At 47.2% G+C, this 12,680-nt stretch overlaps 3 protein-coding genes across 6 annotated transcripts; 1 reads left to right on the forward strand and 2 right to left on the reverse strand.

Moving 5' to 3' along the window:
• Nucleotides 1–77: 77 nt before the first annotated feature.
• Erk7 (Extracellularly regulated kinase 7) lies at nucleotides 78–7,539 on the reverse strand. Of its 3 annotated transcripts, none has more exons than XM_032439746.2 (9): nucleotides 7,116–7,537; nucleotides 6,813–7,051; nucleotides 5,334–5,662; nucleotides 4,919–5,109; nucleotides 4,649–4,855; nucleotides 3,819–3,980; nucleotides 3,663–3,759; nucleotides 3,121–3,590; nucleotides 78–2,346 (listed from the first exon to the last, which is right to left on the reverse strand). In XM_032439746.2, exons 3-9 carry the CDS (start codon nucleotides 5,514–5,516, stop codon nucleotides 321–323), a joined length of 3,336 nt encoding a protein of 1,111 aa, XP_032295637.1. In that variant the 5' UTR covers nucleotides 5,517–5,662; nucleotides 6,813–7,051; nucleotides 7,116–7,537; the 3' UTR covers nucleotides 78–320. The 3 variants fall into 3 exon arrangements, with proteins under 3 accessions (XP_032295637.1, XP_032295636.1, XP_070063423.1); XM_032439745.2 differs by having other exon boundaries at nucleotides 5,334–5,781; XM_070207322.1 differs by lacking the exon at nucleotides 78–2,346 and adding an exon at nucleotides 2,697–3,009 and having other exon boundaries at nucleotides 5,334–5,781; nucleotides 7,116–7,539.
• A 450-nt stretch (nucleotides 7,540–7,989) lies between these two features.
• On the reverse strand, nucleotides 7,990–10,929 carry LOC6631651 (CXXC-type zinc finger protein 1-like). 2 transcript variants are annotated; one of them, XM_070208735.1, is made up of 4 exons: nucleotides 10,805–10,929; nucleotides 10,608–10,729; nucleotides 9,909–10,540; nucleotides 9,464–9,852 (listed from the first exon to the last, which is right to left on the reverse strand). In XM_070208735.1, the coding sequence occupies exons 1-4, from the start codon at nucleotides 10,832–10,834 to the stop codon at nucleotides 9,599–9,601; spliced, it is 1,038 nt and encodes a 345-aa protein (XP_070064836.1). In that variant the 5' UTR covers nucleotides 10,835–10,929; the 3' UTR covers nucleotides 9,464–9,598. The 2 variants fall into 2 exon arrangements, with proteins under 2 accessions (XP_032295803.1, XP_070064836.1); XM_032439912.2 differs by having other exon boundaries at nucleotides 7,990–10,540.
• Nucleotides 10,930–11,285: 356 nt separating this feature from the next.
• On the forward strand, nucleotides 11,286–12,305 carry MED20 (Mediator complex subunit 20). The gene has a single exon (XM_002055304.4). The coding sequence runs from the start codon at nucleotides 11,378–11,380 to the stop codon at nucleotides 12,116–12,118; it is 741 nt and encodes a 246-aa protein (XP_002055340.1). The 5' UTR covers nucleotides 11,286–11,377; the 3' UTR covers nucleotides 12,119–12,305.
• The last annotated feature ends 375 nt before the right edge of the window (nucleotides 12,306–12,680 follow it).

The following is a 12,680-nucleotide window of genomic DNA, read 5'->3' on the forward strand; positions in this document are numbered from 1 at the left end:
GGAAGAGCTAAGGCGCAGCTCAGCTTGGGATCATGCTGGTAAGTATGAAACATTTCTTTAAAATAGTCAATTAAGAAGACAATTTGTTTTTCTTTTAGTCTAACTAAGTAAAACTTTAAACTCTATTCGAAGCTGTGGCACATTAATTATGTATGTATATGCATGTGTGTACATATTTGTATAATTCGCAAGATGTTTCCTGTGCCTGGCTGAATTCTCCATTGTTGAGTTGTTGTTCTCTTTCTTGTTGTATTTGTTATTGTTATTGTTAAACTTGCTTGGCATCCGATCCGGGGCGATATGTATATAGATAGGTCTGGTTACTTGCGAGTTGCATGCGGCTCATCGTTTTTCATCGGCTCAAAGTTGTCATAGAAATTGGCCTCCTGGATGCGCAGGCGATCGCAGCTGGGCGCCGCTGACTGATGATGCCGCTTGGCGTTATGTCCATGAGTGTGCTCCCGCTTGTTCCAGGCATGCTCGAACGCCTGATTCTTGACTGGCTCCGGAAAGTAATTGGAATAGAAGTGCGTTGCCTGTTGGCCACTTTTCTGGTTAACATCGCAGCCATGCATATTGTCGATGTCGGCTGTGTCCAGCATCGAGGGTGACAATGGACGACGTGCATCTGGTGTGCCCATTGGCTGGGCATGGCAGCTGCTGGTCTTGTACACGTTGCACAGATCGGGCAGCTCGTAGGCATTCGCGTTGGTCTCGTCGCGTGCCAGAAACTCGCGCATTTGCAGCTGCTTCTGCTTGTCCCGGTCCAGTTTAGGCACATCCAAGCCAGCTTCGCTCTTGCTCGTCGTCGATGCCGGCGGCGGCGGCGGTGGTGGGGGTGGCGGTGGCTGCGGCGGCTGGATCGGCGAGGACTGCAGCAACCGCTCGATATGCTGGCGCAGACTCTGCTTGGTGAGCAGCTGCTGATTGTCCTGCACATAGTGGAACAGCTGTCGCTTGCACTTGGCCATCTCCTCCTCCAGGCGGCTCAGGCGCGTCTTATAGCAAACGAACGCGGCCGAAGCATTTGACGCTTTAATATTGCCCTCCAACTTGTCGCCGAGCTCGCCCGGCTCCAATGGCGCCGACACCTGCGACAACGAATCCGCCTGTCGCGTTGTGCCCTCGGGCGTATAGAAGCGGTCGCCCTCATCATCCGGATGCATTTGCATTTGCCGCTGCTGCTTGAGCAGACGCAGTGCGCTCTCGGATGCTTCCTGGGCTATTTTACGCATTTGATGCTTCTGGATTAGCTGCTGTTGGGCACGTTGATTCAGTGCATCGGCTTCGCTGATATTGTACTTCTTCTGCTGCAGCTCCTGATGCTCTAGCTTCAGTCGCTCCAAGGCGGATGTCAGGTCGATGGGCTTATGATCCTTGCGCAATTGCTGCTCCAAAGTCTGGGCCTGAGCCGGGCTCTGCGATTGAGGCTGAGCCTGGGCCTGTGCTTGAGCCTGCGCCTGGGCCAACTGCATTGTTTTGGGCACCACCCGTTCCATAGTTTTGACGTGCGCCTGGGCGTACTTCCTCAATTGCAGATCGGCCAACTCTTGAGCATGGGACTGGGCCAGTTGTTCGGCATGCGATTTAACCATGTCTGCCGCATGCATATTGGACATGGTCTGGTCGCGCATTTGCGAATATTGTTGGCTTATTGTTTCAGAGAGCTCTTCCTCGGTCGACGGCTCGAGCTCTATTTTGGCATCCCTCCTGGCCAACTCTGCCTCCTTGATCTTGATCAGACGCCGCTCCTTGCACTCCTTGCGCAGCTTGCGAACCCGCGCGCGCAGCTGTGCCGTGGTGCCCATTGACTCCGGTTCCGCCGGTGGTGGCACGTGCATGGGCAAGGGTCCGGGCACCGGCACAGGTTCCGTCCATAAGCGCAGCGGTGGCTGCGCTGCCGCCGGCCCGGCTGCCGCTGCAGCTGGCGGTGCGACGGTTGGTGCAGCCGCTGGCCCAATTGGCGCCTGCCACAGGCCACCGCTGACGCAGCGCGGTGCCGTTGCAGCCACAGCGGCCAGTTCCCGGCGCAGTGCCACATGCGTCGGTTCCGTGCGACGCAGCTGCGCGGCCTCATTGAAACCGTTCGCATAACGCTTGCCGCGATGCACCAGCTGCTGCGGCTGCTGATGCTGGCAGTTCTGGTGCAGCTGGTGCTGCTGGTGCTGCTGGTGCTGCTGTTGCGCCTGCTGCTGGTGGTAGCGCTGTGGAAAGTGTTGCTGCTGCTCCAAGTGTCGCTGCTTTCGTTGCTCCTCCGCCCAGGCCTTGGTCAGCGAGGTGATCGGCTTCTCGGGCAGCTGCTCCACATGCCCAGTGCCAGCTGCATGGAAATGGCCAGCGGGTGCTCTACGAATAGCGAATGGGAAGTGGAATGAGCAAAGCTTGTGGCATTACGGGTAATTGTCGGCGAGGGCGAACACCTTGCTGGAAGGCTTCAGGTGCATAGAGCTTCCGGAGCGCTGCCTCATAGTATAATATTAATGTGTCCGAACTAACTAAAATAGTTGCTATTTTTTTATTTTTTTCTTCAAATTTTATGCTCCAAATATTTTATTGCAAACATTTTCTAGATATGCCAAGATCGTGTAGATGTCAGCGGAAGTGTGCATTCAATTGGTAATACTATTAAATTCTATTTTAGATAAGTGTAATCGTACGGAAACTGCGAACTCAAAATATTTGGGAGCCTAACTTAGTGCTGGCTATGGACATTACGGATATGTGGAACGGCGCTGAGCAGCTCGAGCGATGCGTTGTCTTGGCTGCTGTGAATCGTTTGATTTTCTAGCTGTCGACTCAAACGATGCTGGGATTGAGCCTGAGGTTGAGTTTGACATGGAGGATGACGTTTCCCGCCCACTTTTGGCGCATGCCGCTCGCTGCGGTTGCTGTTTGCAGTTGATTGTTGTCATTGTCTTGGTTGTCCCCGTTGTCGTCGTTGTCGTTGTCGTTGTCGATGTGGTGTCCACTGTACTGGCCGTGGTCGTCGCTGTGACTGAGCGACGATATCTGCAAAAGCGAGCGAGCAGCTAGAGACGTGCCCTGCACAAACAAAAGGAACCACCCAGTAGCCAGAGCCCAGGCCTCGCCACGCCAAAGCAATTAGTGCCGCCCACTTACCTGGACTTCGATACGGATCTGATGACGCGCGTGGTGATGCCCGGCTGCAGTTCGGGGCCATTTGTTGGGGTCGTCTGTGTGGTGCTCGAGTGCCGTGCACTGGATCGCATGTCGGGCGCAATCATCTCGTAGAGCGTGGAACGGTACTCGTCCACGCCGTAGCGTACATCGTCGTCGAGCGGCGGCTTGATGTCCGTGCGCAGCTCCATGTTTGCGGAGGCAGTGCGAAAGCGATGCACATACGAGTGGGCGATGGCCTCCTTGGCGGTCAGCCGGCCATCCGGATCCAGGACCAACAGCGACTTGACCAGAGACATGGCATCGTCGCAACAGTTGCGCAGCATCTCGTCCAGCGAGTGGCGGCGATCCCGCACAATCTTCTTGCTGAGCAGCACCGAGCCGAAGCTGGCTCCAATCGATTCGATGTCCCGCTCCGTCACATCCGGCAGCGCATTCACGATCTTCTCAATCTGCCGTCAACCAGAACAATAACAATTATAATAATAAGTACTACCAGCGTGGTTATTCAACGGGTCAACTACCTGATTTATTGTGCTGGTGCCCTGGAAGAGCGGCTTCTGGCGTATCATCTCGCCGAGAATGCAGCCCAGGCTCCACATATCAATGCCCTTTGTATATCTATACGAATGCACAAGAGATTTCAGTTCACATAAAAGTGTGCTCTACTCAACGCTTACTTGCGACTGGCCACCAGAATTTCGGGCGCCCGATACCAGCGGGTAGCCACATAATCCGTCAGCATGGCCTCGTTGTCCAGCTCATCCTTGCAGTCAAAGTCCACATTGTTGCGCCGCTTCGAGCACAGAGTGCGCGCCAGTCCAAAGTCGGCCACCTTGAGTCTGTCGGAATAATTATATGACTATCATATATTACCAAAATTTTTAACATATCGAGCCCGTTAAAAGTCGATCTAGCCGAGTCCGTATCTCTAGTCAATTCGTCTGTCTGTATTTGTGAACGCAAGCATCTCGGAACCTATAAGGGAGAGATTTGAACTTAGGCTCCTCCTAATGCCCGCGCAGTACGATAGTCGATAACAAGTTATCAAGTTATCGATAAAAATCGATATCGATTAATGTACTCTATCGTAGTGCTCGCTCGCGAAATAGAACGCTTCGGTGTAATGGAGGATTTCTCAAATTCTCGGCTCGAACCAAGACAGGGCCTTGAGATTATCCCTGAACTTGTCATTTTTCAACCGCCCGTTCTACTGAAAATATCGATAGTAAATATTTTCATAACGAATTTACGGGCTAAATTTTGTCTCTACCCGAAATTATCATCTGACAAATAGATGGTTGCTGGTGCCAAGTTTTTTTTTTTGCATTGTCACTGAATCTTACCCAAAAGTCTTTTTATTTGAAACCTAACCAGCTTTTAAGAAGATTATATAATTGGGTTCGGGTTTGTGTTGAACTATTATCGGGTTGACTGGGGATGTATTTAAGATTGGGTTCTAGATCAAAGATCTCTATGTGCCATGTTGGATCAGATCGATTGGGCTTACCTGCATTTGCTGTCAATGAGAATGTTGCTCGGCTTGAGATCCCTGTGTATGACATTTCCGGAGTGCATGTACTTGATCGCATTGATCAGCTGGTACATGACAAAGCGCTTGTGTATATCCTTGAGGACGTCCCCCTTCTTGATAACATTGTGCAGATCGCTGTCCATGAACTCGAACACCAAATAAAAGTCCAAATTGTTAGCAGCCCTAGACAAGAGAAAGCATTAAAAGCATAGCCAAGCGATGGATCTTTTTGGGCTGGGAACGTACTTGAATATGTCCAGCATGCGTATAATATTGGGATGGTGGCGAAAGGCGCGCAGGAAGACAACCTCGCGATATGTGCGCTGGGCATCGGTTTCATCCCGGAAGGCGTCGTAGATCTTCTTGAGGGCCACGGTGTCCTTTTGCCGCTTGTCGGTGGCCTTCCACACGATGCCGTAGGCGCCCTTGCCCAGGCGCTACACAGTACCGATAACGATAACGATGACGATAATCGATGACGATATCGATAACGATATGGATATTAATAACGATATCGATATTGATAATGATTTCGATAACGATAATCGATGACGATATCGATAACGATATAGATATTAATAACGATATCGATATTGATAATGGTTTCGATAACGATAATCGATGACGATAGCGATATGGATATCGATAACGATTTGCCTACCTTGCGCACTTCGAAGTAACGCTCCACATTCTGGTCTAGCTCATGAATGCGTCGCTCCTGGGCATTCGATTGTCGCTCGGCCATTAGCTTCTCCTTGTCTTTATCTTTGTCCTTGTTCCTCTCCTTGTGCTTCTCCTTGATCAAGGGCCGATGATGAAGTGGCTCGCTCTTCCGGACCCTCATATGAGCAGCCTGATGTTGATGCGCCTCCCGCTGCCTCTCCGTTTGCTGCGGCTGCTGCTGCGTCTGCTCCTGCTGCTGCGCCTGCTCCTGCTGCTGCTGCAGTTTTCGATGCCGACGACGAAATTTGCGCTTTTCCACCTCCAGCTCTGGAATGGCAATGATATTGTCAGCAAATCCACCAACTTTTCGCACGACCTGGCGTCGGTTGGCTTCGTCCTGGGCGGGCGCCAGTTTGTGGCAAGCCCTCCAACACTCCTAATGGCGCCTGCGGGTGGCAAGATAGTTGGAGGGAGGGGGAGCGTGTACTAAGGTGCATGCTGTTGCCAGTTGCTGCAAGTTGTTGCTGTTGTCGCCTTAAATCGCTCCCAAATAGCAACTCCGTTTTGGAGCATCGCGTGTGAATGTCGCCGTTCGCATTCCCAGACTCAGGCTCCATATGCAAACGGCGGCTCAAGTATGTTAAAAGGCAACAACAACAACAACAACAACAATTGCAACAACAAATAATCATGAGGCAATTTGATTGAAACCGAATTATTGTTAGATCGATCGAAAAGCGAAAGTGGGCGACGACAACAGCAACAAACTGAAGACCCAGGGGCAAACAATTTGGCCTAGCAATGCCAACAAATGGACAAATGGAACCAGGACTCTCAAGTGCCCGGGGCAACCTCATGTGTTGCAGCTGCTGCTGCTGTTGTTGTTGTTGTTGTCGTTGTTGTTGTTGTCATTGCAAGTGGCAGCCCCGCAGAAAACAATCAAACAACGCCTCAAACGCCATCGACTCGTGCATGCAATCGGCGGGCGTAGAGCAAAAATGAATTTGTTTAACAATAAATATGCGCAAAGAAGTCCATTTGAGCCCATTTAAATGTGTGTACACTGTCCAGCCAAGCAAATTGGCCTCAAAGCGAACCGTTTACAAATCCCTTGCTCTTGCATGCCGATCAATATAAGAAGACAATAGAGCAGCCAATTTAGCTATTTTCTAGCTAACTTAGCTGCCAATATTTTTTATAGGGTATGAGCTTTTGTAGTCTTTGGCTGAAGCTGATTTTCAAAGTGATTTGAACCGAGTTTCTGGCTCAAATCTGACATATTAAATGTTTATAAAAATTGCAGCCTACATTTTATATCCGACAAATGCACTGGCTGTGGCTCAAGATATATATATATATATATATTTTGGGAACGGAACAATTTTATGCAGCACAGTGTAGTGTAGAGAATGGGCTAAACAGACTTTGGCAGAGCTACTTTTGAGAATCAAGTGGCAAAATGTGGCATGTCACTTACCTGCCGACTGAAGGATGGGCGACTGCTGCAGCTGGGCGGGCCTGGCACCTGGACGAGCCGAATGTGGGGCAACCGCTGGCAATCGAGGTACAAGCAGCTGCTAGAGTATTGACAGCATCAACTTACAATTTGCACACGATACACCATTAAATACAAAAAAAAAAAAAAAAAAACACCAAAATAAACACGAAAAAAAAACCAGTTAAAATAATCAAGACTAAACACGAATCCAAAAGTAACTGTGGAAGATATTTGTAGAGTTGCCGTGCTGTTCGATTGGCGAATAACGGTTAAAAGACGCACCTCTTATAAGTACACGATTTTGAACAACGCAACAGCAAAAGGAACGAAAAGCAAGCGACGACACAGACTTGCAGTGATTGTTTGGTTGATTGATTGATTGATTGATTGATTGATTGATTGATTGGTTGGTTGGTTGATTAATTGGATTGGATTGATTGGATTGATTGATCAGTTCCAGTATTCGTTATTAGATCCGTTATTCGGTAACCGCCATCAGTTAAAATACGGATGTCGCGCTTCTCAACCGAATTGAAGGTAATTGTTTAACTGCTGCGACTTTATAATTTGAACGTTTTCCACTTGCGGACCCGCAAAACTTTCGAATCACGCTGTTCAATTTGAGTACTGCACTTGAACATATATATATATACATACACACACACAGACACACATATATATACATATATATACATATATATATACATATATATGCAATAATTGTGCATACATATATATAAGGGATACCGTCTCGGATAACTCGCGTTGTGATTTTTGGAAAAATAAGATCAAAAGTTGAATACAAAATTGTGTGTTTTTTATTGTCGAGTTGTGTAGAAGGTATACAAAATATGGATGCCAAATGTCTCCGACATTTCTAAAGGTCAACACGTCTAACGCCCTGGCTACTATGTTTTTCACACTGTCTTTGGCGCGATTCCGCCAAAGCCTACTATATCAATAACCATACATATACATACATACATATATGTATATGTATGTATGTGTGTAGAGTATGCCTGTGCTTGTTTCTGTTATCGGTTCGGTGGTTATGGTTATGGCTGAGTACCGTTGTCCCTCAGGACGCATCATTCACATGTTGGGCATATTGACACGCGGATCTGGTTAGCGTACGCTGCATTTTAAACAAATTCAATGCAATTCACATTTATTTATTTGATTTATCAATAATGGTAGGGCAGAGGACAAAAAAAACTTAAACTAAATGAAATTTACATACATGTCTTACATATAAGAAATGGCATTTTTGAACTGTTTGTTTTGCTTAAGCCTAATACTGAATTCTACAATATGGCCACACTGTGATGGATCATTTAAATAGTATATGTAACTATTGGATCTAAGATAGTGTGCTGCTGCTGCTCACTCTCAAAGCGGGACGACAGATTAGAATGGGAGAAAAAAACGAGACGAGCGAAAGAAGTCATCAATGTGAATGATATGAACTTGGACTGGTTGGCCCAGTGTAAGTCGCCGACAGGTTGCTATCAATAAATATTTTTGATGCTTAGTTTTCAATAACAAACAGGAGCAGGGGTAGCCGATTTGCCGCCACCTGGCAACCTCCCGCACACAACATAGAGCGAGTACGAGAGAGAGTAGACAGAGAGAAAGAGAGAGAGCGAGCGAGCAAGCGAACGAATAAGAACAGCCGGTGAGTAAATTCTGTTGATCGGGTTGCTGATGGTAACGGTAATACACACAACTTATTGTTAATATCATATATGTATATTCATATCCATGGTGATCGGTTGCGGTGTATTTTACATATTGTGTGCATGTCAATTTTATTATTGTGTCTGCTTAATGGTATAGAATGGGGCGGGGGGAGGGGGGAGAGAAGCGACATACAAGAGGATATCTTAAGCGCGTTAAAAACATAATATAAGCATGCACTAATATTTAAGTATGCAGCGTTTATCAATTAGTTGATAACTTTCTTGTGTGTTTGTTTCTTTTTTTTCGTTGTTGTTGTTTGCGGTTTCTTCTTTTGTCATTGCTGCTGCATCTTCTGCTGCTGATAGAGCAGCTGAAGCTGTTGTTGTTGTTGCTGCTGCTGCTGCTGAAGTTGTTGTTGTTGCTGCTGTTGAAGTTGTTGTTGTTGTTGTTGTTGTTGTAGTTGTAAGTTTTGCTGTTGCAATTGCTGTTGCTGCTGCTGCTGTTTCTGCTGATGCAGCTGCTGGAAATGCTGCTGCTGCTGCTGCACCTGCTGGTAGTGCGCCTGTCGCCGCTTCTGCTTCTCGAGCTCGGCAAAATGTTCCTGCTGCTTGCGCACCAGCTCGTCCATTACCTCGTGATTGTAGGTGGAGTGCAGCATCAGGCCAAGTAAATTGGCACGCGAGCTGAGCTGTTGCCGCAGCTGGCGTTCCTGTTCCATCAGGTCATCCATTTTGAGCCATTGACGCACACGCTCCAGATCGATTTCGGCCCTGCGTATCTTCTCCCAGGCATAGTGCTTGAAGCAATTCTTTTTGGGTGCACGACAAAATTCACCGGTGGGATTGAAAACATTGTGCACAAGCGGCGCACCGCACACATCCGTATCGCTAACCTTGGGATCCTTGCTGTGCTCCGGGCAGAGAACGCGCAAGCGCTTGCAATACGTTTTGCTGGCCGGATTATAAAAGTCACAGAACATATTATTGCCCTCCATGCGGGTCTGAAAGATGCTGCCAAAACTGGCCTGCGATTCATATTTGTTGAAGCACTTTTCCATGTGCTTGATGGCGGTGCGTGAGTGTATCTCATGGCCGCATGTAATGCAGTACATGCTCTGCTCGTCCTCCACATCGCCGTTGTCCTGCGGCCGTTGTGTATCTATGGAACTGCGTTTTGCACGGTCCACCACCATGTTGAGCTCCTCGGCGCGCTTTTCCAGCTCGGCGAGTGCAAAGCGCACCATAGACTGCTTTTGTCTGATGACTTCCAGCTGTTCGCGATTCTCCTCGGCTGCATGGCAGGGCGTCAAGTTCCATTCCTGCAGACGCTGCGGCAGCACCTGGAATATACGATTCGTAGCGAGATTGAAGCCGCACTTGTCGCTGCAGTATTTACTTTGCGGTCGGGCCTGACAACGGCAGCTCGGTCCATGACACTGTCGCAAACCCTCCAGCTCTGGATGCACAAATATCTCTGGACTGTCGGAGCGCAAAACTTTGCTTTTGCGCTGCTGCTGCTGCTGCTGGATAACGTTGCCCTTTTCCCGCTTGCGACCTGTCGCCGCCACTGGTTGAGCCGGGTGGCCAGTCTGCATTACACAGTTGCGATAAATGCAGCGCGGCTTGTGGCCAACCCGTGTGCGACAGGCGTCGCACTGATTGCAGTTGGGTCGCCGGCAACCTTCGCATGTGCCGCACCGTCTGGCTGCCTTCGTTTCTTTGGCCAAGCTATTGTTTTTGCGACCAGTTCCGCCCGCACCCCCACTGGTGCCCGCCGATGTGCCAGCAGCCGCTTGGCCAGCAAGTGAGCCAGACGCATTTGTGGCTCCATATCCGCTGTGGGCGCCACCTGTTGATGCAGCTGCCGTGGCGGCCGCACGCTCGGTGGCCACCAGACGGAATATGGTCTGCAGCTCCGGATTCTCCTTTTTGCATCTGCGGCAATAATATTGCTTAATGTGCTTGGCCTCCTTTTCGGTGATGCCAATGCAGTCGCCATGATACCATTCCTCGCAGCCGTCGCAGCCACTGAAAAAGTGTTCAATTAGTCGCAATTGATTGACAACAATTGTCAAGTAGCTATATTACAACTTACATCATGAATCTGGAGCAGTCGGATGTGCGACATATGCAGTAGGCCTGATCATCTTGCTTGAGTATTGTTGCTATTTTGGATTTGCGCTCGGGCAGATCGAATTCGCGGGCGATTTCCTCTTTCTACAGATACAGATAAAGATTTGTGTTATGCCCACTTACATTATGGTTATTCAGTTTTTGTTATGTTCCATTTACCGATCTCTTGTATTTGCGTTTATCCGCCATAATTGTGAAGGACACAGCCAGCGCCACCCACAAACAACAGCTATGTGATATGAATTGTTATTAATGTATCGATATATCGCCAATGACGTCTTTTGTTTTCGATAACGTGGTCGTGTCAATATTAAAAGGGCGCTGCAATTATAAAAATCGACTTACACCTCTTTTTTTAAAGCGAAATTTAGTATATTTTATCTACTACATTTTTGTATATTCTTTTATGTAATTAACAGAAATAGTCATTTTTTATAGAAACATGAGGTAAATAATGGCAGTTTGACTATTTAATATTTCAACATATTGTATTAAACATTTCCTTAATTATTAACATAAAATGCAATTACAAATGTCGGCGTTGCCAGTCAGGCTCAATTCAAACAATTCGTGGAAGCCCGTTTTACCAACATTTTGCGGCGATATTTAGTTTTTGGTATTTTTCACTTTTGTGATTTAGACGCATACGATTTGCGGTCATACCAATCTCTGAACTTGGTGCAAATTTTATTGCTTATAAATAATAAACAAAAAAAAAACAACTGGAATAGCATGGGCGTGACTGTGCTACAACCATATCCACTGCCTGAGGGCAAATCTGGTTCCCACATCATGGATCACCTGGGCAAGCGCCTGCTCTCACTGGGCGCGACACATGCCGGCCAGTTTTTGGTGGACTGCGAAACTTTTATCTCAACGCCACAGCACGGAACCCCGACCCGGGCCGTACATGTGCTGCACAACTCCGAATATCCAGCTTCAACATTCTCCATAATTGACAATGGCACTGGCAAACAAGTGGCCCTTGTCGCTGACAGCATATTTGATTTGCTAATGCTAAAAATGACCTCCACATTTACTTCAAAGAAACAAACGAAAATTGAGTCGCGCGGCGCTCGCTTTGAGTATGGCGACTTTGTAATTAAGCTCGGCTCCGTTACCATGATGGAGCACTTTAAAGGCATACTCATTGAGATCGAGTATAGGCCTTGCATAACGCTTTCCTATTGCTGGGAAATGATACGCGAAATGCTGCAGGGCTTCCTCGGCATCAGTGTGGCCAAAGAGTATCCCACCTATTTCACCACACAGACAATCATGAATGCAATGGGTCAGCAGCAGCTGCACGCCAAGCAGAATGACATCTACGAACCGATGGACACGGTTAAACAGTATCTGGAGCACTTTACCAACTATCGCAAGCATGTCCAGCTGCACGGCACTCTGGCCAGTGCGGCCGGGTCTATCGGCTCTGTGATGATGCCCTCTACGGTTGGCATGGGGCGCTCTTGATGCGAGGTGAAGCTGGAGCCGCCAGATGCCACCTAAGCCACTAGCAGGAGAACCAGCCCCGTTTTGAATAAGCAAAAACTCAACTGAAATTTTAATAATTTTTTGTTTCTTTTTTATTATTATTTTGTATGTATTTTTAACACAATAGTTGTATATAATATATATAATATATATATATGTATGTGTATATGTATGGTAGTAATATCTTAAATTATGCGTATATGCAAGTTGCTCTCGCACGACTATTTTTGCAAAGTACAGTTGCGTCCAATGCGCTTAGAATGTAAGAAAAAAAATATATAATAAAAAAAATTCGCAATTTCGGATTCTCGTCAGGCAAAGCAAAAAACATTTCTACAAAGAAAAACTGTACGAAAATGCTTCCAATTACTTGCAAACTGTTATACAAATACAAAAAATTACAAAAAAAAAAAAAAAAACATGCAAGCTTGTTTTATAAAAATGTGCATAAAATATATGTATTTATTCAAAGTATGCGAGCGAAAAAAAAAAAAAATATGCATATAGTTCGTATGTTTTTAATGATAATATAATTTGTAAG

The sequence above is a fragment of the Drosophila virilis genome, chromosome X (assembly GCF_030788295.1).
Source record: "Drosophila virilis strain 15010-1051.87 chromosome X, Dvir_AGI_RSII-ME, whole genome shotgun sequence".
Taxonomy (NCBI): domain Eukaryota; kingdom Metazoa; phylum Arthropoda; class Insecta; order Diptera; family Drosophilidae; genus Drosophila; species Drosophila virilis.